This window comes from Melopsittacus undulatus, chromosome 1 (assembly GCF_012275295.1).
Source record: "Melopsittacus undulatus isolate bMelUnd1 chromosome 1, bMelUnd1.mat.Z, whole genome shotgun sequence".
Lineage (NCBI taxonomy): Eukaryota > Metazoa > Chordata > Aves > Psittaciformes > Psittaculidae > Melopsittacus > Melopsittacus undulatus.
In genome coordinates this window covers 40,279,588-40,304,895 of record NC_047527.1, presented here as the reverse complement: position 1 = coordinate 40,304,895, position 25,308 = coordinate 40,279,588, and the positions used below count along the sequence as shown (strand labels likewise).

The 25,308-nt window shown below is 35.9% G+C and overlaps 1 protein-coding gene across 1 annotated transcript in view; it reads left to right on the top strand.

Moving 5' to 3' along the window:
• The window catches only part of RP1 (RP1 axonemal microtubule associated), a 179,103-nt gene that overhangs the window by 119,971 nt on the left and 33,824 nt on the right, over window positions 1–25,308 (top strand). Inside the window, 11 exon segments of the mRNA XM_034060203.1 lie at window positions 543–621; window positions 2,110–2,249; window positions 2,251–2,356; window positions 2,735–2,916; window positions 3,927–4,013; window positions 7,665–7,797; window positions 9,172–9,311; window positions 15,638–15,890; window positions 20,134–20,375; window positions 22,838–22,961; window positions 24,612–24,760. Of these exon segments, the coding sequence (XP_033916094.1) occupies window positions 543–621; window positions 2,110–2,249; window positions 2,251–2,356; window positions 2,735–2,916; window positions 3,927–4,013; window positions 7,665–7,797; window positions 9,172–9,311; window positions 15,638–15,890; window positions 20,134–20,375; window positions 22,838–22,961; window positions 24,612–24,760 (1,635 nt within the window).

Below are 25,308 nucleotides of genomic sequence, written 5' to 3'. Positions count from 1 at the left end.
TTGCTTCCATTGAGATACAAAACAATGACCAGACACACAAGGCTAAACTGATAAATGTTCAAATACAATTTTATGGTTCAAGCCCAGCGGGCAACTAAGTGCTACCCATGTGCTCACTAACTTCCCCCCTCCACAGTGAGATGGAGAAGAGAATTACAAAACAAGTAAAAACCCATGAGTTAAGAATGGTTTAATAATTGAAATAAAAGTAAATTATACTAATACTATAATAACAGGAAATAAAGAGAGAGAGGAAGGCATAATGCCTGGATCAGTTGTCTTGGCTGAGCTCCCTCCTGGCTTCTTGTGCCCCTCCTTACTGACAGAGCATGAGAGACTAAAAGTCCTTGACTTAAAGTAAACATTACTTAGCAACAACTAAAACATCAGTGTGCTATCAGCATTGTTCCCAGACTAAAGCCAAAACACAGCTCTGCACCAGCTACTAGGAAGAAAATTAACTCTATCCCAACTGAAGCCAGGAAAAGCAGATACATACTAAGTTTAACTAAAATATAATTTTTATTATTTTCATATTGCAGGTGGATATTTTCAAAATCAAAGCAGTAAATCTTGGCAAGCTGAACCAAGTTCTTGTTGGATTTAAGAGTCTAAAAAAAGGTCAGCAATGTTTTTCAGTTAATGTATGGTAATAATAATGTAGATTACCAGAGTTAGGAGATCCTAGAGCTTCAGAAATGTCTTAAATTTAAGATTAAAAATCACAAGTGTTTTTTTAGAAGTCTTAGAAAATTTGAAGTTTATCTCTACTTACTGCTGTTCATTATTTCTGTTGAATTATATGCATCAAGAATCCAGCTGGGTTTTACTAAAATGTGCAAAGGATTCTTAGGAAATGTAACAATATAAAATTATATGTGAAACTTTTCCTCATGAAAGTTACTATATATTTATGACTACAGAGTTTTTGTTTTTCAGGAAGCAATTTGGCATCGTGTTTTTGCAATTTTTGACGGGTTTTTTTTGTCCTCTTTATTTTTAGATGATGGCCATTTTCATTTTAAAAGATTTTTTTTAGGATACAGTGCTTCTAGGTAAAGATAAGAGAAAGTCACTTCATCAGAATGGCAGTGGAACATGGAAGAAATGGCCTCATAGCTTGTTGTTTTCTTCTAACCCATGAGAAATATATTCTTTTTAAGGGATTGTTCATATGTGAGGTTGAGTGACAGATAAAAAGGCTGAACTTCCTGCAGTATTTTTTCTTGTCTTCCTTCCGACTCCACAGCAGCTCCTGGAGTTAAAGAAAATTGCTCACTTCTTAAAAATAAAAAGCAACAGCAAAGAGCATCATGAATCAATATTTTCTTTAATACTTTGGCTACAATTATGGCCTATTGTTTTTTTAAAGGCAACAGAGCAGAGATTCTGCAGATATCCTACTTCTGCAGATAATGTTGACGATTGAAAATGCTAAGATTGTTCCAGAGCATGATAAGCTGAGTCTCTTGTTCTTTTATCTTTATCATTAAAACAAGACTATAAGATGACTCTGTAGGTTAAACTCAGAAAAACTGATTTGGAGAGTATTTCCCATGTATTTCCTAGATGGCAGCTTTAGAGCGAATGGCAAAATTTTCATTGACTTCTCCAAGGCTTGGAGTATAACCAAGTTTACCAAGACTAAAAGAGATCTGAGTCTTCAAATGCTTTGTTTGCAGATAACCAAAACAATGGTCTCAATCAAGAGAAAACTTTCAGCTGTTCTTATCTGACAGCAGAAAGAAAGTTGTGTGTTGAGTGAATTTCCTGATCCTTTTTCCTTTAGGACATTGATAATAAAATTTCCTATGGGGGACTTCTTGTATCTAGGCATCTCACACAGAAGCCTTTCCATCCACTGGGACAATAATAGGTCATTAAATCAAATGTATCCCTCTGTTCAATTTCACAAGATCTGTAAAAACTTTAAGACTTCTTCACTTTGTGTAATATTTTGGAGTGTAGGGAAACAAAGAAAAACACATATACTTGACAAAAGAAAACATTTTATTGATTTTCTAAAGATAGAATCTTCTGACTGCAAACACAGAACATTTTGTTGCTTAAAAGGTATTAATTAATAATGCCTTGTTTATTTTCAATCAGATGAGTGGTTCCTGGAAAAAATTGTTATAAAAGAAGTGTTCTACCCTTTTTCTGCATATATTTTTGTTCACAATGACTGGATAAATAAACGCTCCAAGAAAGATTTTGTAGAAGTGGCAATTCCACTCAAAGGTAATACCAGCAGAAATGTCCTTCTTTTGCATGAATCGCTACTTCACGGCAGAGTAGGCCAGAGCCAGTGCAATGCTACTTCACAGTGTATGCAGAACTGAGCATTGGTACACCAGTGGTGATGGGCAGAGGACTGGTCCAAGGTGAATCATGCCTTGTGTAAACAAAGAGGAAGAAATTATGCCTGAGATGCAGAATATGGAAATGAATTGTAGTACTGAAAGAGACTCCTCTGGCAGCATGCATCCCATCCCAACAATACAGAGAAGACAAACACGGCTTATGCAAGAGTGTGACATGGGTTCATGAAGCAGCTGGCTTGGTTTTCTACACCTCCATTGGGCTAAAATGAATAACGAGGGGTTTGCAGCTTTGTTGCCTGACTTGCCTGTGCTAGATCCAGCACTATCAGGCAATGTAATCTTGTATCTTTTGGGTTCTATTGCCTTGTAGCTTAGACACAGATCTGAATGTATGTATGTTTTCATTGCAGACACATCTGTCACACCTCTTCTCATAAAAAATTTTGATACTAACAGCAGGGGACGATGGCAAACATGGGTGCACTGCACACAACTACCAGAAAATGTTCCTGATATTCAAGTTGTTGTATTTGGAAGAAAAGGGAAATCCGCTGCACAGAAAGTTCGGAATCTGAATGATAGTCCATTTTTGGTCAGTTTCTTTTTTATTTCACACAAATCTCATGAAAGAGTTTCAGTAAGAGTTGTAGTCAATGTACGTGAGGTTGTGTGGAATGATTTTTTGTTTGTCAAAGGTAATGTTTATACCTCCATGTCTTAAATAAGCAGCATTTGGAGATCTCAGATGTGGGCTAATACGTATCACTTATGAAAGCTCTCTTGAGCAAATGCCAACTTTGACATGGAAAGCCTCATTAACTTTGAATTAAGACTAGTAGGTCTCAACAGTAAGGCAATAAATAACAAATCTATTCCACACTTCCTTTACGTTCTGCTTCTCAGACTTCAACTAATCCATTTTCACTACTTAGAAGCTCTCCCTCTTTACAATGAGCTTGGGCCTAGCCAAATATCTGTTCTGTAGTTTGCACATGAAATTCATGACAGCTTCTGGACAGGTGTGTGAACCTGGGTCATGATTTCAAAAGGTTTTTATTCTTAAACATGGAAAAAAAAAGTCATCATCCAGCTTTTGCAGAAAGGCAATATAAACATGTCTTGCTCAACTGCTGCAAGATGAAAAGCTACAAGCAGAAGTGTATTATACAGCTTGTGGAAATCAGCCATCCTTTCTTTTGATGACTAAAGTAACTGAGAACAGAGCCAATAGCCAAGGCTAAAAATCATCTTATGATCAAAATTTCAGTTCACGTTTGAGAATAAAGATGTGATAGAGAGGAGATAAATAGGAAAGTGACAGAAAATAATAGTAATGTGATTCAGTTTGGAAACACAAAATCAGTCATGCATTTCCTTGCTTCTCATATGTTGGCCTAGTCTCTGCAGCCAATTCTCTCTGTTAATAATAAACATAAATTATGATACAAATGGGAGTTCAAATTAATTTGCAATTTTAATGGTACTTCCCCACCCTAACATTAATGTCCTTGACCAGTATTTTTACTTACTTTAGTTGTCTTTTTACTTGAGCTTAAAGTGTGTCATGCAGATTCTTACATATTTTTTTCCTTTTTCTTACAGTTGACTGTTGGTGATATTGGAGATATAATAAAAGTTTCCTTTGTGTTATATGGTCCATGCTTGGAAAGAGGAATTAAACTTCATAAGGTATGCTAAATACACTACATATAAACTTGTAATATTCTGCATAATACCAGTAAATATTCTTGAGAGACAGTTGTTAGTTTTGCAGCACACTAACAAGGCACCTTTTGACTCATCTGTTATCTACAGGAGATTGCTGACAGTTTCCAGATCTCTTTGTGGGCAGATCAACCTTGTTTGCACCTGCTGAAGTGCATATACCTATGTCTATTTACTGATGTGCAGATCCCTTCTGCATAGCCCTTCATGACATGGAAGGCAATATTTTCTGCTGATGTTAAGAAATGTTAATCCCTGCATGGAAATTCCAGCAGTCTCCTGACACAGAGCAACCTGTTTGTGGAAACCGATTAAGCTGATCCTTTAGTATTTATTCATTGCAACACAGTCATCAGTGGGCCTTAAACATCTGATTGTAGTTTAATATGTACTTAGGCTCTCTCGTAAAAAGGGTTGGAGAAATGAATTAATGCTGTCAATCTTTATACTTCAAGTAGATTTTAAATGCCTACCTTTCCCCAGAGTAGGCAGAAAGACTGAATATAAGGTGGGCCTGATAATACTTGGGCTTTGGGAAACTAAAACTTGAAGGTTAATGCAAAGAAAAACTGTCAATGAGCTCTGCCTACAGGTAAGAGCCAAAAAGCACTGTGGACATAGCACTGAATTATTCAAAAGTCAGTATAAGAATGTTTTTCTGAACTGGGCCACACAGTACCTTAAGCCTATTATGGATTAAAAAGATCAAAGGGTGATTCTCTAAATGAATACACAATCCTGAAACTGTTCCGATGGCACATGCTAGAGACAGCTGTGTTCCAGTCTAAAATTTGAATGGGTTTATGGTACTCAGAAGAATGTTAAGTCTGTGTTTATGACCTCTAAGAATTGAGGAGAAGTTTATCTTGTTGGTATTTTCTCCCCAGATGTGTTCTTTGTCAGCTAATTTTGTAGTCTCAGATTAGACTACAAGTATGGAAAGAACAGGTAACAAAAATGAATGTTTTGTTTTAAATATGCATCTACAGGCCATTTGACAAATCATCCAACATGTTGACGCTACCCTCGGGATATCCGTTGTGTGATTATGTAATATACAATTTCAGACTCAGGAACTGGTGACTCAAAACATGGCAAAAAATTCATAAATATAAGTTTCCTTTCTGCTTTCTTTTCAGAGATAGCCCTCTGCAAATGACTAAATAATTTTATTTTATGCTTTTACATACTTTGAAAGTTATTTAATAATTTGTTTACTAGTAGCTATAAATTGTTGCAATCTACAAGAAGTCAATAGGTTGCTATAGACCTATGCAGTCTCTTCTACTGGTGCACTTACAACCCACAACAACATAAGCCACAATAACATATACTGCTTATGCCAGCAATATGCTTATAACTTCTATTACTCATTTATTAGCCTGTTTATACATTATTTTTACATGGAAGCAAAATCTAAAATGTAACAAGTTGGTTTTGCTTTAATAGGACACTTACAGTGCAGTAAAAAACAAGAGATGATGTGTAGAAATAGAAAGACTACAAGAGACAGAGAGCATGTGTAAGCTCACTATGAATCAGTGGTCAAAGCCAGCCTCAATTGAAAAGAATTCCCTTCCTTGCCTTCTCCTTAGGTGAAAGAGGTAATCAAAGTTTCAGAAATTTCAGAAAAATACAGATTACAGATGAAGGCTAAAAGGGAAATAAAATCCCTACATTCCTTTTGCCACTCCTCATTTTCTCTATTTTGGTGCTTACAGCAACTTCAGAGTGCTGAAGTTTTTCCTGTTGATCTCCTATGGTTTTCTGCACACTTCTGTAGAAAATAATGTAACCTGAGCTAAAATTATGTCACTTCTGTAACTTTTGAAGATTTGTGTACCATAGAATGAGTTGCTTTTTCTTGCTTAAAAATAGTTTCTGGCCTATTCCAAGATAAAATACAAAATAATTTTTACTTTCATATAAAATATAGAAACATTAAATGATTTGGAGATGAAATTCACATTTAGATGTTATCTTACAACTAACAAGAGTTTGTCAGGCACATTTTATTTTAAGACCAAAGTCTGCATAAATTTACACGTCATTTTTATAAGTCCAGTTTCTACAGGTCAACTGCCTGCATATGAATGTAAAGCTTAGTCCAATTTTAATGCAGATATATAGGTAATTGCTGATATTTAGGTAAGGAAGTCTATATCAATAGATGTTAGGGAGGATATTTTTGCACGAGAAGATATTAGACATTTAGTGTGAGAAAATTCAGTTACTGCAAGTGAAAAAATAGAAAAAAAACTGGCTACAATTTTAGTGGAATTCAATACTATCTAAAGAAAAACACTATTTATTCAGCAATTAATGGTTTAATTCTGAAAATGGTCATGGGGAAAGTTTTACTTTCATCTGAAAGCCCTGTGCCTGATCTTGTGAACCCCTGGGCACAAAGCAGGAGCAGCAATGGAGAATGCTCAGTCATTGCATTTCTAGGAAATCAAAGGCAAGATAGTCTGTCAAAATTTCAAGAGTGAAACTGTCAAATTCCTAATAATTTCAATTGCATAGTTCAGTTATATAAATATTTATGCATTTCAGAGCTTGCATCTGAAGTTTATGTAAGGGAATCCATACCCAGGATTTCCAAACAGTGGTATATGTTTCCTCTGCAATGAGCCAGACTTTTGTACCTGGCACTAGTGTTAGTAGTAGTAGTAAGTTACCACAGTGATTTTGCAGTCCCTGCTTAAGAATTTCAGTTAATTAATGTCTTGATGAAATTAAGGTTTTGTTTCCATTTGATTTCTTTTTAATGTCTTGGGTACAATATTCCTACACAAGGAGATTCTAAAGGCTGAAGAAATCATTTCTGCAGACTTGTAATCATTAACATGTATCAGGTTCAATCCTGCATGTAATAGTTACCAGAAATGTTTCTGCATATGCTTGATAGTTTGTTATTCTGCATTTTATAACTTGATCTATTATAAAGTTCACAACCTGAGCTGCCCTCTGGTGAATCTGATCCTCACTTTGACTGTTTCAGTAGCTAGGACAGTTAGGCTCCCAAGGCAGTTGGCTTAAAGATTCTAAGTTCACATATTTGGAGCCTAATTTGTTTAATCTCCACTGAGTATTTTAAGTCAGGTGGAATTAAGCTGGGCCTAAGCTGACACCTTGTATTGGAATTCATTTTTCACATAACTTATTTCCACAGAACCCTCAAGGCCACTGGACACCTAATTTCTGCCAACTTTGAAAATCCTAGCTGATATATAGCAACTCACATGTAAACAAATAAAAAGCAGCAAATGTTTTTTGCAAAATGGGCATATGCTATTAAGATTGATGCAACTGTATTCGTTTGACATTCTGAAATTGCAAGTATATACGGGTCAATTTAATCTGTATCCTTCACTGGTTCTTTACAAATAGGTCCTATGCCTGTGCCAATATGCAATGACGAATATACCTGTAAATATCAGGCTGCAGAATCAGCAGCTTGCAGCAACTGCTGTAGCTATTATGCAGGATCAGGGAGCTTTAATAAAGTGTTTGCAGGTATTAATAATAGGAAGAAATGTCTGTTTCTGTTGGGATGGAAATAAGAAATGAAATAATTCACATAAATTATTTTTCTACTGATTCCGCCTGCAGGTTCTGCTGAAAGACCTGGACACTAAACAAGAGCTGGTCTTTCACAGCGAAGCCTGGTATCTGTTTGGAGAAGGTGGATCTGAGACTGTGACAGAACTAGCAGCAGTCAGACCAGAAAAGCCACCACTCAGGGGTATGCTGCTGAACTAAAAAATTAGATAGATAAGCAAATGCAGACACACACACAGAGTTGTGAAATGCTTAATGGAATTAGCACAATGGGCAAGATTGCAAAGAATTTTATATATATTTAAAAAAAGTCACTCAAAATTGTTTTTAAAAATTCATTCAATATATCTGTGTAAGACGTGGGGTCTTTAATAATGGGTATTGCTTAAGCATTTTTTCTGTTTTAAAACAACTATAATACATTTTTTTCACTAAGATAAGTAGCAATATGGAAACCTGAAAAATGCACAAAGCTCAGTTAGTACATTTCCATTGAAATGTTTAAAAAACATCTGATTTACACGCAGTGAGGGACTAAAAATGGTATAAAAAAGGATGTGCAAAGTCATAACAGCATGAATCAAAAAAAGGACAAACAATCTTTTCTTGAGGTTTTCTTCAAGCCCTACATCTGCCCCAGAAGCTCTGTTTCATTTCATCATTGTATTCAAAATATAGCATCTTCCTTTGTTCTGATTACATTTGATAAAATATTTACAAAAGACTTCTCATTCATTATACTCTATGAACAGAAGTCTTAGTTAGAATATTTAAATTTTTTGCATTTAATATCTGACTGAAGGCTAGACTGCAAATGGAAATATATCTGAACTGTCTGTTATAGCATTTAATTCTTCATAGGCCTTACAGAAACCATAAAAAAAAGCAAACCTCTGTCATGCTGCCTCAAGGAATATATACCATATAACTCATCAGCCAAATGTCATGGCAAGCCATCCTTTGTGGTGAAGAAGAGTAACAACAATGCATACCTGTATAAATAACTGAGCCATTTCTCCTGAACATATTAATTAGTATTGGTCATAATTATAAAAATGTGAGACTAAACCAGAATTCAGCTGATCCAGAACAAAAAAGCACATTTCATCTGTTAAATCTGTGCTTTTTTCTTTGGTAAAATGTTGTCAGAGTTGATGAAATCCAATTATGACCTTAACTCAAATTATGATCTTTCAATCCTACAAGAATTCAAAGCTTTTGACAAAGCCTGATGAAATCAGTGTGATACTTTTTTTCAGTTGATTCCTGTGACTGGTGGATAAGTCTCTAGTACATTTTCTTTTTCTGTAATGTAAGCATGGATCATTGCATTGATTCATAAAGGTCATTTACTTTCTAATGCTATACTTTGCTGTTGTGAGGTAGCTAGCAATCTATATGAAACTCAGGCAAAACATTAATGTCAATTACTATAACTTCATTCCTTGGTCTTGAAATTAATCCTTTACCTAAAATAAATTGATTTATAATGTTTGGCAATTACGTTACTAAATAGTCTGATTTCATGATGTCTTTTGTCACTGACTTTTCATGACAGAAGTTCTTTACTCGATCAGTGTTTATACGGGAACATTGCCTGCATCAGGGACTGATGCAGATGTATTTATCACAGTATTTGGAGAACAGGGAGACTCCTGCAAAAGGAGGCTAAGACAGTCGAATTTTGAAAGTGGACAGGTTAGTACTGATTTATTTTCCTTACATCTTTGCTTAATGTGTTTTATTTTATTGCTTTCTTCCAACTCTGTATTTCTTTTCAATTATCAATTATAATAATTGATGCTGCACCATAGTAACCTGTGGAAAAGATGTGTTGCTTACAAAGTATAGACATTTTACCTGAATTGGGATTATGGTTTAGGAATACTTCAAGTACCAGTAAATTTAAAACACACATGCTATCAATAACTGTTCCTAGAAACTGGAATCGCACCTAATGACACATAAAATTCATTGGCTTAATTTTCAGTTGTGAAGCTGGTATAGAAATATCAGTACTATTCCCTGTGGCTGCTGCTCCTTTAAAAGAATCTGTCTAGATACAGTTGAAAGACAGATTTTAAATGTATCAGTTAGTGTATGTTAGTTAATCCATTTAAATAAAGAATTGCAAACAGGTAAAGCTGTGACTGCTGAAGATGAATACTAGAAGAGATTTTTCTAGTCAACCTTCAGTAATTACCAAATTAATGTTTATACCTACACAACACATTGGCACATACCCTGGACTCTGGCCAAATATGAATAGGTAGGATGTAAAGAGACCTTTCAATTGCTCAATTGATCCTGTATAATAAAGTAGATCCTCTATACTTATTGCATACCATTTACTCAGATGTCTCATGGCTGAGATGCCGTAGCTTTCCTAGCAACCTCTCCCATGGCTTTCCCAGCCTGGCCATTAAACAGTTCTATCATTGTCTTTATAATGTCAAAATATTTCCTTGAGTTTAGAAACACAGAAACTAGCCATGTCATCCATTTGTTCCATAGTCATTGATATGTTCTATTCCACAAATTTGTATAAACTCTTTTTAAACATGTAATGAGCATCCACAGTCTCCTGTGGTAGTACGGACTGTACTTGATTGGCAACCTCTGTAAAACTTGCACATACTACTTGCATCTGCTTTCCCCACTTTACTGGAAGAAATAGTGATTTTTTTTTCCTTCTCTTTGCTGTTCTTGCTTTTATAGACCACTGTCCTCTGTGCGCTTCTTTTTTGCTGGATTGTTCATTGTTCCTTGTCTAGAAAAACATCTCTTTAATTATTCTTCTTACACTTTCCTGTATCTTTTTCTGATTCTTCAGTAATACATTCACAACCTCTTAAAAACTTTGCCATCACCTCCTCTGGTTCTGTTTTTAGTTCTTTGTCAGAGTTCTATTAGCTTAGCTCTAGCTACCATCTTCAGACAGCTGTTGCTCTAAATGGGCTATGTGATGTATATAAAGTACTTAGATGCAGGACACCTACATTAAATTCTCAGTCACTGGTTTACCTGGTTTACCTGATGACCTGAATGTATCATTTTACTTTCCCTGTGTTCTTCATTTCCCACCATAAAATGGAGATAACCTATAAAGAACTGGCTGGCTGGGCACACGCAAAGAGTTGTGGTCAATGGCTCAATGTTCGGCTGGAGACCAGTAACTAGTGGTGTCCCTCAGGGATCGGTGTTGGGACCAGTCTTGTTTAACATCTTTATTGTTGACAAGGACAGTGGGATTGAGTGTGCCCTTAGAAAGTTTGCTGATGACACCAAGCTGTGTGGTTCGGTTGATACGCTGGAGGGAAGGAATGACATCCAGAGGGACCTTGACACACTTGTGAGGGGGGCTGATGCCAACCTCATGAAGTTTAACCATGCCAAGTGCAAGGTCCTACACCTGGGTGGGAGCAATCCCAGGCACAGCTACAGGTTGGGCAGAGAAGAGATTCAGAGCAGCCCTGCAAAGAAGGACTTGGGAGTGTTGGTCGATGAGAAAATGAACATTAGCGGGATGCAGTGTGTGCTTGCAGCCCAGAAAGCCAACAGTATTTTGGGCTGCATCAAAAGAAGTGTGACCAGCAGGTCGAAGGAGGTGATCCTGCCCCTCTACTCTGCTCTTGTGAGACCTCACTTGGAGTATTGTGTGCAGTTCTGGTGCCCTCAACACAAAAAGGACATGGAACTGTTGGAACAAGTCCAGAGGATGGCCATGAGGATGATCAGGGAACTGGAGCACCTCCCATATGAAGACAGGCTGAGAAAGTTGGGGCTGTTCAGCCTGGAGAAGAGAAGGCTGCATGGAGACCTCATAGCAGCCTTCCAGTATCTGAAGGGGGCCTACAGGGATACTGGTGAGGGACTATTCATTAGGGACTGTAGTGATGGGACAAGGGGTAATGGGTTGAAACTTAAACAGCAGAGGTTTAGATTGGATATAAGGAAGAAATTCTTTACTGTTAGGGTGGTGAGGTACTGGAATGGGTTGCCCAGGGAGGTTGTGAATGCTCCATCCCTGGCAGTTTTCAAGACCAGGTTGGATGAAGCCTTGGGTGATATGTTTTAGTGTGAGGTGTCCCTGCCCATGGCAGGGGGGTTGGAACTAGATGATCTTGAGGTCCTTTCCAACCCTAACTATTCTATGATTCTATAGTTTAGGCAAAAATGAAAAGAGCATATATATTTCAATTTAGTTTACCTCACTTTTCATTTAATACTAAGGAAAATTATATATTTTTTTTAAAAATATACTTAATCTCTCCTTTCCATGACAATAGCATAGTGCTAAATTAATAACACTATTGTCCTAGTACCTAGTGAAATTACTGCTCGTTGGGAGATATATTATTATTTGGCCACAGTCTTCCCACTCAAAGTATTGAGGCATGTTTTCGTAGAATCATAGCATGGTATGGGTTGAAAGGGACCTTAGAGATCACCTAGTTCCAACCCCTCTGCCACAGGCAGGGACACCTTCAACTAGATCAGGTTGTTCCCATCCAACCTAGCCTTGAACACTATCAGGGATAGGGCAACTGCTACTTCTCTGGGAAACCTGTTCCAGTGTCTCACCACCCTCACAGTGAAGAATTTTTTCCTAATATCTGATCTAAATCTACCCTTTTCTTATAGTCTCTTTCAGATGTAATTTTTTTGCAGAATCCTGCTGCCTTAGTTCAAGCTGTGCTATTAAAAGATTGGAAGAGGTTCGTGATGTTGATTGCCTGGATGATATTATTGAAAATTCAACTTAATTCTTGGCATTTTTGAGGTCATATGTTTATAGGCAATTAGGAGAGTTAATAAAAGACATACAGGTACGAAGTCTGTGATATAGCCTGAAAAAGCGTCTAAAAAGAAATAATTTACATGGCACTTTCAAGCTGGACCTCAATACAGAGTCAATGACACAGCTCTCAGCCTTAAAGAAATCAGAGCCACCATACTAAGCAATAGAGTGCTGAGTGTCTTTGCAAGCATATCCTTTTTTTTTTCAGGTGAGCTATTTTTGTACTGTGGACAATGAAAGGTTTCTTCAGCTTAGATATTTTATGGGTTTTTTTTCATTGTGCAATAGTTCCTGGGAAAGAGTTGTACAGTGAGATGGCAAGATGTTCTGATGGCACTGAGTTATTTAAGGTAATAAATATGGAAGTTGTTGGCAGAGATTGCAGAAGGACCTCATGCAGAGTGACTAGGTAATAAAACAGCAGATGAAATTCATTGTGGCTAAATGAAAAGCAGTGGCTACAATGGGGAAAATCCTTGAATTTGCATGCAAAATGATGGCTGTGAAATAGGAAAGTTACCTTAACATTAGGACAGCTCTATAATGATGTCAGTCCAGTACTCAGTAAAGGTAAAACAAAACAGATCTTATATTTAGGAATTATTAGAAAAATTAAAAAAACCTAACCACCCCGAAGTAGAAAATACAGTCATGCCTTCAGTTAAGTTCTCTGGTGTGAGTGCATAGTAAATGCTGTTTTGTTCTCATCCATTTGTCTTTAAAAGTGCAAGAGGAATCTCAAGTGATAAGAAATAACTTCCATAGATAGAACAATTAGAAGTATTTTTTTGGCCTGGAAAAGGCATGGTGAGAGGAGGGGAGAGGGACAAAAGAAATATAAAATGACACTGAGAAAATAAGTAATTCTATTTTCTCAAGAAATACAAGGGCTCAAGAGCATTAAATGAAACCTGCAGGTGGAAGATTCAAAACACAAGGAGGTGGCTTTTTACACAGTGCATAGTTAATACATTTTACTTTCTGGTACAAGATGTTGCAGACAGTAAAATGCATGTTGGTGCAAACAGCCGTTGCACATTGTCACGGAAGACAACTTTGCACTGAGGGCTGTTAAGTGCAAAGACACTGTGCCTGGCTCAGGAAATCTCTGAACCACAAATTGCTAAAGTCTGAGAGACTTTATATTCAAGAAGCATCTCTATATATTTGCTCTGTTTTTTCAACTCTTCCCTAGAAATCTGCTATTGGTAACTGTTGGCAACAGTATATTGGACTAGATCTGTGGCCTGACATGCTACTACCAGTCTTAGGTTCATTTTACGCAGATTAATAAAAAAGTTGGAATGAGGTTTTAGTGAGAGTATCTAAGAATAGAAGGTGAAAGGAAGGGATGTAAAGGGCAAGCTGTCTTGAGAAGCAGGATTATGCTAGCAATATCTCTGGAAAATATGGAATGGAGAGGCAAAGAAAACAAAGTTAAGGAAACGAGATCAAAAATAGGATCTCTCTAGATTGATAAAAGACTGGAATATAAGAAAAAAGCTAGGAAGGCAGAAAATTGCAGAAAGTGTATGTAAAGAGAGTCAAGTTGACTTAATTACTGCAGAAAGTAAAGCCAGATAATATTTATTGAAGTAATTGTATGATTTTTTTGCCAGTTTAATGGGTTAAATAAATGCAGATTGTAGTTTGCCTTGCTAGCACTTGGTCTAAAGTAAGACAATACAAACGAAATCCTTTTAGCTTTCATTAATTACACTTCCAGTAGTGTGTTTAATGCTGTTCCAAATGTCTTTCTACTGAGGGAAAAAAAAAAGAAATGTGACAACATCAACCAAAAGTACATTTTTGCTAATGCTGAGGGAGTAGGCAATTTAATGTATTATTATGAGAATTCATTGATAACAATGGGTGATTATGACCACTGTTGTCTAATGACTGTTAATTATTATCACAAAGAATGAGACTAATGGTAGGTCCTTCTTTTCAGATAGAGTTATCTGTGAAGGAATATGAATATTAGCAATACAGGCTATTTCCTCTAAGTCAAGGGTCATTTAGACTGACAAGAAAATTATATTTGGCTCAGAACTACAAAGAATAAAATTAAAAAGCAATGAGCACTCCCAAAAAGTTATTTACAAGATGTTCCTCACAGCTAGATCTTATTTTGGGCTACATATGCGTTACATTAAGGGGCATAACTTGCCATGGTAACTGTTTGGGGAGATTGTGGATATAACAAGGTAAGAATGCACGAAGACCTAAGGCTGTGATAGGAATAATAACTCTGATGTGTTTTTTTTTTTTCTGAGCACATTGTAGAACAGCCTGACACAGACAAGAGAATGGACCAGATGACATAATTCTTTCTAAAAATCATCTCTTCCTTTGTTGCTTTCTGGTCCTCATGCTTTTTCCTGACTGGTGGCAAATTGGCTGGCAACAAATAAAAATTATAGCGTCTGTTTCTACTATCCATCTGGGGTATTTTAATGTCACCCACACACATGCCCATGTATCTAGCCACCCACTCATATTATCTCTTGCACGGAACACATTCATTCTCTCACTCACATAATTTATTCATCCCAACATGCACTAGTGTAGTTGCCATTTAGCTTTTGTTTACTGGTAGCCGTAGCAATGTTTAAACAGATGTCTATTTACATCCGAAGAGCACATCAATTCTTGCCTGTATGCGTGCACAGTGTTAGTTAGAGTTTCTAATGTCAGTACCTTCCTTTGTTTGTATAGTCATCAACAATGTCAGTATTTCTGTTCAGAGTTGAATAATATGAAGTTTCCCATTAGAAAAATAGGATGCCTTAGAAGATAAAAGTCTTTGAATTGTTTAAAAATATAATGCTTTATCTAAACCAAAGTTCTGTTTATAAGGCCTATCCTGATACTTGAAGTACTTCCTGTTTCAGTATGAGGGCCAGGTTGAATTTCAATTTTCTTGAGACTGCTGTAAGTAAATTAATGATCAGAGGTTTCTTTTGACCTAAAATAGTGGGATGTTTTTCATAATAAAGCCTGGAATTCAATGGTCATGAACAAGGAAAAATATACATATTCAAGGGTCCACATATTTTCTGGGGGTCTTCAAATGTCAGATGACAATATCTTGTTTTACTATCAGAAAGGAAAAGATACTTCAGCATTGAAAGGAATATGTCTCTCCAAACATAGTTTTCTTAAAGATGATAAAATATATAGTTGAGTCAGTTTACTGTTCATTTTACCTTTACCTTCTCAGGTTTGTATATCTGAAATGAGAGCAGTAGACCTTGGACAGTTAAGCAAAGTGCTTGTTGAGCACCATGATGTGGGTTATGGAGCTGGATGGTACCTGGACCAAATTGTCATCCATGAATCAGGCAAGACTGATGGTGAATATGCATTTCTTTGCCAGCAATGGTTAGACAGTGGAATTGGTGATGCACGGATGGAACGAACATTGAAACTTCTTGGAAAAGTCAGGAATGGGAAGTTGACAGGGAAGATTTATGGTAAGGTCCAAAATCATCAAAGCCCCTTTCAGATTTTGTTTTAATTTTTTTTGTTGTATTTTTTTGTTTTGTTTTTGGGGGGTTTTTTTGTTGTTTTTTTTTTTTTTTTGGTGTGTGTGTGTGTATGTGTATTACTTTTAAGACTAAAACCAAACCATAAAAATAATATAGCTTAAATGTGAATTTCGTGTCTCACAAAATTTGTCTTTCCATACACTTTCCAGAGCTGGTAAATACAATTATAATGTTCAGGGAAGAAAGACTAGAGAAGAAGGAAGATATTAAATGATAGAAGCAGTGAAGGAACTGTGGTTTTAGTTGAGGCTAGAAAAAAGCTGAAGCAGAAAGAGGTAGGTTGTTCCATATGGCAGTCAATGTAGAGCAGAAGGCTGCTGCAACAGTGATGAAATCACAAGAGATACAAAAACTCTTTTAGCAGAATGAGATTTTCCCGTATGTTCACATATTTGGAGAAAGCATTTGCTTTTATTTGCAGTTTTCTTTTTTTCTTACATCAATGGCACAAGTTCTTGGAAACAGCTAGTTAACCTGTACAAAATATCCTATTCAAATTATCTAATGAAAAAAAGACCAAAATTCAGAAACAACATAGACACTGAAAACAGGATAAGCCTTTTATGCTTTGCCAGGGTACTGGATTTTTTAGCTCTCTCATGTCTCTTTGAAGAGGTGTAAAGTGTTGTTTTGGGTCCATTTAAGAAATCTGAATCAGAACTGGTAGACCAAACTATGTAAAGTTCAACTAATCTGAAGGTGTGAATTTGCATTCTATATCACCAGTTTTGTAAATTGATCTTTTTTAATTTCTATGCTTATGGATATTTCACTGTATGTTCAGAGAGTTTTACATGATATATAGCTGCAGACACAGCTGTAGGGTATATCTTCATATTTGGTTACCTGTACTTAGTCCACTAGTGAATATCTTATACCATCTAAGAAAAGAAAAGAATAGTGTTGCCAAGACAAGAGAAAGACAAAATACCATGGAAATAAAAGCATAGGATGAGCAGCTAGACTAGTGACAATTTCAGAATAAAAAATATCCTTTAGACTTAACTAAAGAGAAGAAGATTAATGTAGCTGCTCTTAAATTGTGTCAGACAAATGTATCGATATATTTATCAGATTTACCATTACAGTCAGCATATTATAGCAGTGTAAGGTACTACTGTATGATCCAACAGAGATAGTCCTTCCATTCAGTCTTCCTAGGCAGCTATACACTGATAAAGGCTTAATATTAAAAAAAAAAAAATCCATTGCACCACTGCAAGTGTTCCAGGTCTCTAAAAAAATGGATTCCATAGGTTTCCTGGAAAACCCAGAGAGTGAGGAAGGTGTTTCCTGAGGTTAATTCAGAGCAGAAGCCCAAGATTGGTTAGTCTGTCACATCTTTCTTTGCTGATAATGTGAAAAGCAAGGGAAATATTGCATCCTTGTTTATGCACCTTAATTAGTGTCTGAACATAGCTATGTAAAAACATTTTCCTTCCTCTGTTTTTCATACCTACATAGTCCTCAAAAATCTGAGTGCAGACTTGCTAATACTTTCCAGTCTATTATAACTAATACTCAGCTCTGTATCTATTGAAGATCAGTTCTGCCTGGGTGTATAATAACTTTAGAAAGAATATGACAAGTGAGAGAGCCTATAAGGAAAGGAGAAATAAAAGACTGATCAGCAAAGAGTGCTGTACCTTAGAGGTCACAAAGTATACAGATACAATGGTACTTACTAAATGTCAAGCTGACTCCGATTTTATAAAAGAATTAAAACAAATAGTAAAGGTTCTTCAACCTTTTACTTATAAAAAGAACCCTAAAAGATGTGTAGCTATGCAGGAACAATAGAGTTCAGACTGAGGTCATAAAGGTAAAATCCCAAACAAATAAAATACCTTATCTCTGTTTTCATTAAGGAACCATAATGTTGGAAAGAAAATCAGAAATTACAAATGGGAATGAGGTTATTGGAAATCACCAAATCTGAACTGCAAATAAAATTTCAATTTTCACGCAGTTAAACACTGATAACCAAAGGAATCCCTGAATACTGAAGGAACTGGGGGGAAAAAAAAATGACAAATCTAGTAGCAAGTATTTTAATCAATTTTATGAAGACAAAAGGTGTGACTTGAAAATAGCAAAGGTAATACCTCCACCTGAAAAATGCAAAGTATAATGTAGGTGACTATAGATCTTACACTCTTCTCCTGCTCCAGCATTGGTTCTCTCCCATGGGAGACAGTCTTCCACAAATTCTCCTTCTTATGGGCTGTAGTCCTTCATGAACTCCAGCATGGGTCACAAGTCCTGCAGCAAACCTGCTCCAGTGTGAGTTAATCCTTCCATGGAGCCACAAGTCCTGCCAGGAGCCTGCTTGAGTGCGAACTTCCTACAGGGACACAGCCTCCTCCAGGCATACAAACCAAATGCATTCATTTAGACTTAACTAAAGAGAAAAAGATTAATGTAGTTGCTCCTAAATTGTGTCAGCCAAATTATCAATATATTTACCAGATTGACCAATATAGTTTGCATGTTACAGCAGTGTAAGGTACTACTGTATGATCCAACAGAGATAGTCCTTCCATTCAGTCTTCCTAGGCAGCTATACACTGATAGTTTAAAGGCTTAATATTTCAGTACTAAAGGGCTAAAAAATCTTGGATTACACACAGGCAATATAAATTTTCATTTGACTTCCATTTTTTTCATGGGTATAGTTGGTTTCATTTGTATTTAATGTTCATAGACATGAAAATAGTAGCTATATATGATTATTCATAAAGTCATAACATGACTTTAATTGAGATGGTTTTAAAGATGGTGAGTACTAACTTTTTACATTCACCAAGTCCTGAATTTACGGCACTGATCCTCACGTGATCTAAAGTAATAAAGTTTTATTTGCACTAGTTTATAGTAGGAGACAAAGGTTTGCCTGTTGTGGTTAAGAAGCTGGACTTTGCAGGACTATATATATAAACTCAGAAAGTCACTGTTTCCATTACTTGAAGTAAAATACCCTGCTCTACAGAATGGCTAGCTGAAATCGTTAAATTCATACTTTGCCCCACTTTACATAAGCAGAGCTAAGTTATCTTAATAAAAAAATGGTCATGCTTAATTCTGCACAAGCCCAGATGACCAAAACCTCTCTGTAGGAGTAATGATTTTAAAAATGGAATACATGGGCTCAATAGCCCTCAATTTTCCTTATGTTCTGTCAACATGAATTAAAATGTGAAAGCTAGATAAATCATTGAGATTTGTTTTGATGGGTACAAGTTTCTGATAATGAAAACTGCCTTGTTGATTGGAAGTTTAATTAAATATCGGTTCAATGTAGAGATACAGAAGTTACTCAGAAGCCTACCTGGTTTGCAGTCCTTCGGGTGACTGCCAGTTCATCTAGAATGTTTAAGAGGCTAAGTGCCTCAGAACATACCTTTAATTTGAACACAAGCTACTATTCTTTTCATTCGTTATATTATTCAATATAATTGTGCAGGTTTTGGTGTGGATTGTTTTTTTTTTACAGTAAAACTGCTGGCTTTGAGTGTTTCCTGTGTCCCTAAAGTAGACAAATTTATGTGCTATTATATGACTATTTGAAATCTCTCAGCAAACATTATTTCACAGAAAAAATAGATAATTGTGATGATCTGTGACAAAAATATTACATTTCAAGGACCAAGCCAGTTTATCTCATCATCATTGTGTTATAGAATATATGGAGCATATTTTCCTATTCTAACCTAAGTAGCTTCTCAAAAAGTTTAAATAAAAAATACCCTACCCTGACCAAAGGCAAACCTTATAACCAGTACTACCTAGTAGAAAGTATGCTGCTTTTGAGTGGTGTTTAGTAAGAAACAAAATTTAAATCAGCAGAGGAAACATTTATGATGGGAAAAAAATCAACCAATTGGCATGACTTCATAAATCTCTAATATGGAACCGGCACTCTTATCTGCATAGTGCTATTGGAGTGGCCCATATCTAAAAGGTCAGCTATCACTGCAGAAGGGCTACTGTCCATATCTGTTTCTCACTAAATCAATGACAATGAGTGAACCTGTTAAGTGCAAATATTTTAGTTCAGTGCAAAGGTGGGGATGGGTTGCACTCACTAACTCATCCTGTTGCAAATTGCTGTATTATTTTGGATATTCAGCAAACCCATTATTTTTTTTCTGCTGTTTTCTTTCAACAGGGACCTGGGATGTCCTTGTCACAACTAGTGATATTTTCTGTAGTTCCATGAATCCTAAAGTGTCTCTAAGTGTATGTGGTGGAAAAGGTGTCTGTACTTCAGTCATATTCCCCAAAGGATCCCTTAAAAATGGGCAGATTTATGAAACTTCAATTGAACTAAATAAGAAATTCAATACTATATTCAAAGTTCGCTTAGAAATTGAAGATGCTGAAGAAGGAGAGAGTTGGTATTGCCGTGAGGTAAAAAAAAAACAAACAAACCTGAAGAAATTACTTACTGTGTCCTTATTGTAAAATTCTCCTTTTTTCATATTCTGTGGTTATTTCCAGTTTCTAGTTCTGTTTGAAATGACATAATTTTTAATTTATAAGAATAAATGCTCTAGTAACAACACTTGAATAGTGTGGAGACTGCTCAAAACACTTACTAGAATAGCTTTAGATAACAAAAATCTGGTAAACTTAGGTGGATTTCTGGAAGGCATATATACAGATGTGCTATCATCTATAGCATATCCAGTAGTGTCTTTTCAGAACCGTACCCACTGGCATATATTACAGTATTTACATAACTCCAAATTGGCTGTTACATGTTGTGATCCAAGGCAAATAACTAAACCAGACATTAGAAATGCATTTTGATGAAAATGTCTGCCTTTTAAGTTGGCATGTGAAAAAAAGAAGTGAATAGCAGAAATGACAATCTTTCTTCTGATGTCCAAGATGCTGAAGCTAAAACCTGACATTGCACTGAAATTGCTGTGGCATTTCACTATACAAAAAAATGTCTCTATCCTCTTATGCTGGCAAAATAAAAAGAAGTCTAAGGGAAATAATATTTTTCTTTCAAACTGCACTCACACTTCTGTCCATAAATGTTTGCATTTTGTTCTCATTAAAAATTGGAGAAAACAAATGATTTTCCTGTCCATTACCTGATAATAGTGAGCCAAACCCCCTGATATTTAAATGGTAGTTTGGTTTTTAATTTAATCTTCATAGCCAGATGAATTAGTAATTTAAAAAAATCTATTGATAAAATGCCCCTTGGATGTTGTAAGAGACAGTGGATCACAGTAAAAAATTCAGAACAGAAACTTGACTGTTGAAATCAGTGACATCTATTAAGCTGTTTTACTTCATTAGCTCAGAACAATGACTCAAAGCTGAGTTAGAAAAAAATCAACATAATTTCTATAAGTAAGGAAAATTTGCACATTTAAATTACATAGGATCAGAAAGAGAAATGTAAATTACTAGGGGTTTAGGAAGACATTTCCTTTGTTATTCCACAAATTCCATAGCAGAACTGACTGAATCCTTATATGAGATAACTAGGTTGGTATAAGAGGTTGTGGATAATACCAGTTATTGAAGACAGGTCAGCAGTTTGTTTTCACCGCTGATTAGAACCACAGTGGTAATTTCTATGCTATTTTATTTTGATCTTACAAGATTGCAACTCACAAAGATTTCCCCCTTCTATCATAAGTAAATGCAGGTGCAGCTGGTTGAATTCCATATTTAAATTCAGAATTCACTTTTATAACCATAATCACAAGATAACTGTCTTAATGTTCTTGAGAAAATTGAAGTCATTATAAAATAATGTCCAGAAAAAAATTAATTAAGGTATGCTTTATTTCTGAAGCATGTAATAGCTAACATCTGTATTCTTGCTTCCTTCACTTCTTGAGAAATAAAGCACAGTAAAAGAAATCTGATTTTCAAGGAACTGTGTCAGGAATGTAGATGTTAGTATGAAAGGGAAGTTGTATTAACATTACACTTCATACTGCATTAAAAAAAAACCAACCAAAAAACCTTTTCAATTTGTCTCTCATAATGAAAAATAATTGAAGTGTTTTGAAGACAAAATAATGCCACCATCTCCCAATGACACTTGCTAACCAAAGATGGCTGAGCTAAATGGGTTAAGCATTTAGTCATTTTAGGGAGTTAGGTAATGAAAAACTGTATGAGTGAATTCTCTGTGCCCTTTTTCAATCAGGGTTGCTTCCTGTAACATATTTTCAAACACAGTGTCTAGTCTAGGCTTAAATGGTTCAGAAAATATGTTGTCTATCAGTATAGCTGGTAGTGTCATATTTCTTATAGTAAGACTAAGCTAATTAGTATCACCCTTCTATTACTTTACATACAGCTTTTCATAGATTAAAAATATTGAATAACATACTCTATATATTCGTACAACACAAATGTACAGATATATACAGATGCTATAAAACATTTTGAATTTCTGTTTTTCAGTTTTTCCCAGAAACACTTCATTCTCCTCCTCCTGTTACTTAGAATGAGAAAACATTCTGCACTGAAAAATGTTGTGGCATATTGACATTTGTCACAAGCTGAAATGGACATATTGACACTTCTTTTTCTTCCATATGCTAGATAAATAAGTTACATGAAAGAACCTTTTTAACCATTCCAAATATTTTTCCTCTTATCACAGTCTCTACAGCAATACTTTTGACAGCATTTCAATTATTTTTAATTGGGAAAGATATTTTTCCTTCTCTTTTAAAAGGCTGCTTTCAAAAACATTTTTAAAAAACTTTATTTTCTCTTATTTTTTAATATTGAGATGATGCATCATAGCTGTTTAGTAGTACGGCTTTTGCTATAGTTTCCATTAGAGCGCAACATATGTTGAAGGTATTTCTTTTTTGCTCTTTGCTAAGGTAAAGCTTCAACACAGAGAAAGTAAAACTGTTCTTGAATTTCCATTTTGTCGCAACTTTTCAGAGGAAGGAGAAAGAGTGGCTGAGCTTCCAGTTCTCACAGCTGGCTCTCCATTTCCAGCAGGTTTGTCAAAAATCAGAAACATGACAAAAAATTTGGTCAGTAACGATGCCTGATTTGCAGAGCAGTCCAAAGGGTTTAGCAGATATTTTCTATTCATTTGAGCTAGTGATGCACGGCTAGGTCCAAACCTCTCCAGTGTTTAAAAAAGAGTTTCTCAGACCCTGTAACTGAGCATTGTGCATTCAAGTCTGATTGGTATCAGTTTGTGACACATAAAAGAGCAAGCATACGGCACTGAAAATATTAAAAAAGTTTTGAACAGTACTCAGAGTTCAGCTGCTTCTCAATAATACAATTCAGCTCTTTCCCAGAGGAAACAAAGGAAATCCAAAGGAAATAACTCTCATAGTGTAATTTCAGATAAGAAGGAGATCCATGGCCCCTCACAACAGTAGGTCATCTGTTTGTGTTCCTAGAATTTCAGGCATTCTTCTTCTGCGACCTTGCAGTTAAATGTCATCAAAATCCTTCATGCAAGTTATGCCTTCACCACCTCAAGACTGGATTCTTTTCATTTGTTCTGTGTTTCTTAGTAAGTTTTATAACCAAAGTTAGTGACAAATGGAAGAGCTGTTATCCTAAATGGATATTCTGCTGTAAGAATACCATAGTCTCCTCCAAGTGTTTCCCAGGAGTTAAGGGTTTAGATGAATAGCACAACTAATCTGTGTATTCCTTGCCATTTCTGCTGTGATTTCAAAGCTATTCTCAAAAAAAAGCACTTGGGCAGAAGCTCCCTGAATATGAATTTGAGATGAGCAATGCTGGGGTATTCCCTGGGAAGGCTCTTTGTCTTTCAATTTTTTTAGTTTCTTTTTTTTCTGGAAGAACACACGTATATAAATATTTACAAATGCTGCTCCTCTGAAAAAGGAGCATTTAACATGAGGACGGATACTGTTTTCTTTACTTTCTCCTGGTACTTTTCCCTCTTTTTCAGTTGAATGTTTTGTGTATGTGGCTTCTTTCTTATTCTGGCAGGCCAGATCACCAGTGTGGTATGCATTTCTATAGGACTACAAACAGGTACTTAACACAAACAGTCAACCAAGAAATGCTCAGCTGAAGAGTTGTAAGATGACACATCAGAGAACACACAGCATTTCTGGAAATCCTCTGCTGAGGCCAGTAACTGCAACTGGTATAGTGTAGGTGGCCAGTTGCTGACTGGACAATAATCAGGAGGAAGTACAAAAGTTGCTGTCTTTGTGATAGAGTTCAGCTTCATTTGAACTCCACGACTCAGAGCAGAGATGTGCTTTCTGAGTAATTTAGTATCATCCATCACCCAGGAAATGTTTCATAGGAGTGTTTGTTACATATTAAAATGTATACAAGTGTGTGGTTGAGTATTATTTACATGCTTTTATAACAATTTGTGATGTGTTTCTTGTTCTTTCATATTCTCTGCCTGTGTTTCAGGCCTACTCACAAACTATTTAGCTTATTATTCCTTATAATAGTGGTTCTTAGGTTTTAATTACAATGCTTTTATGTGCTTTTCTAAGCATTATGATATAGCTTGGCCCTTTGATCACAGTGGGAAGGACTAAAAATTAAAATTAAAATATAATAGTAGTAATTTATTAAATAACACATTCTTAAAACTGATTAAGCTTTGGTAAACCTTTGATCTCTTTTTCCCAACAGTGAAAACCTATGTTCTCTACATCACTACCGGAACGTCCCATGGGTCAGGAACTGATGCTGATGTGTATATCATGCTGCAAGGCCTTTTGGGAGATACTGGAAGAAGAAAGTTCATCAGGAAAGGAGATGATAATTTTACTAAAGGAAAGGTACACTTACAATTTATGCATGATATTTTGCACATTTAGAATCCACTCCAATTCACATGGACTTAATGGCAGTAGGACAAACTCTACAAAGCCCAGTTTGTGATGCTCTGTGATTTTAAGTGCATGTGTAAGCCAATATCACAGAATCTCTATCTTATGTGGGAAATACTGGTGCTTATATAGCTGATGTTAACAATACCAACAATAAAGTGTGGGTTTAGGTTCAATTTTGCAAATATTGGTGCTCTTCAGTGGCATGCCAGTGTTTTTCCTGTGTATTTGCTTCACAATATTGCTAAAAAGAAACTCAATTCCCTTTAATAATTCTTCCCCTTCTTCAGGCTAAGGTTCCTTTCCCCAGCTATTGCCTTTCCACTGCCAGTCTACCCCTCAGTCTGGCTTTTGGTCTCCCTCCAAACAGTCAGCTGCTACTCTGTATAGTTTTCTTAGGTCTACCAAGATGGTTATTCCCTCACTGGGCAGGTGTGAGTCTTGGAGCTCAGAGACATAGACCAGGGAAAAAGCAGCATAGCATTTGCCTGTAAAAT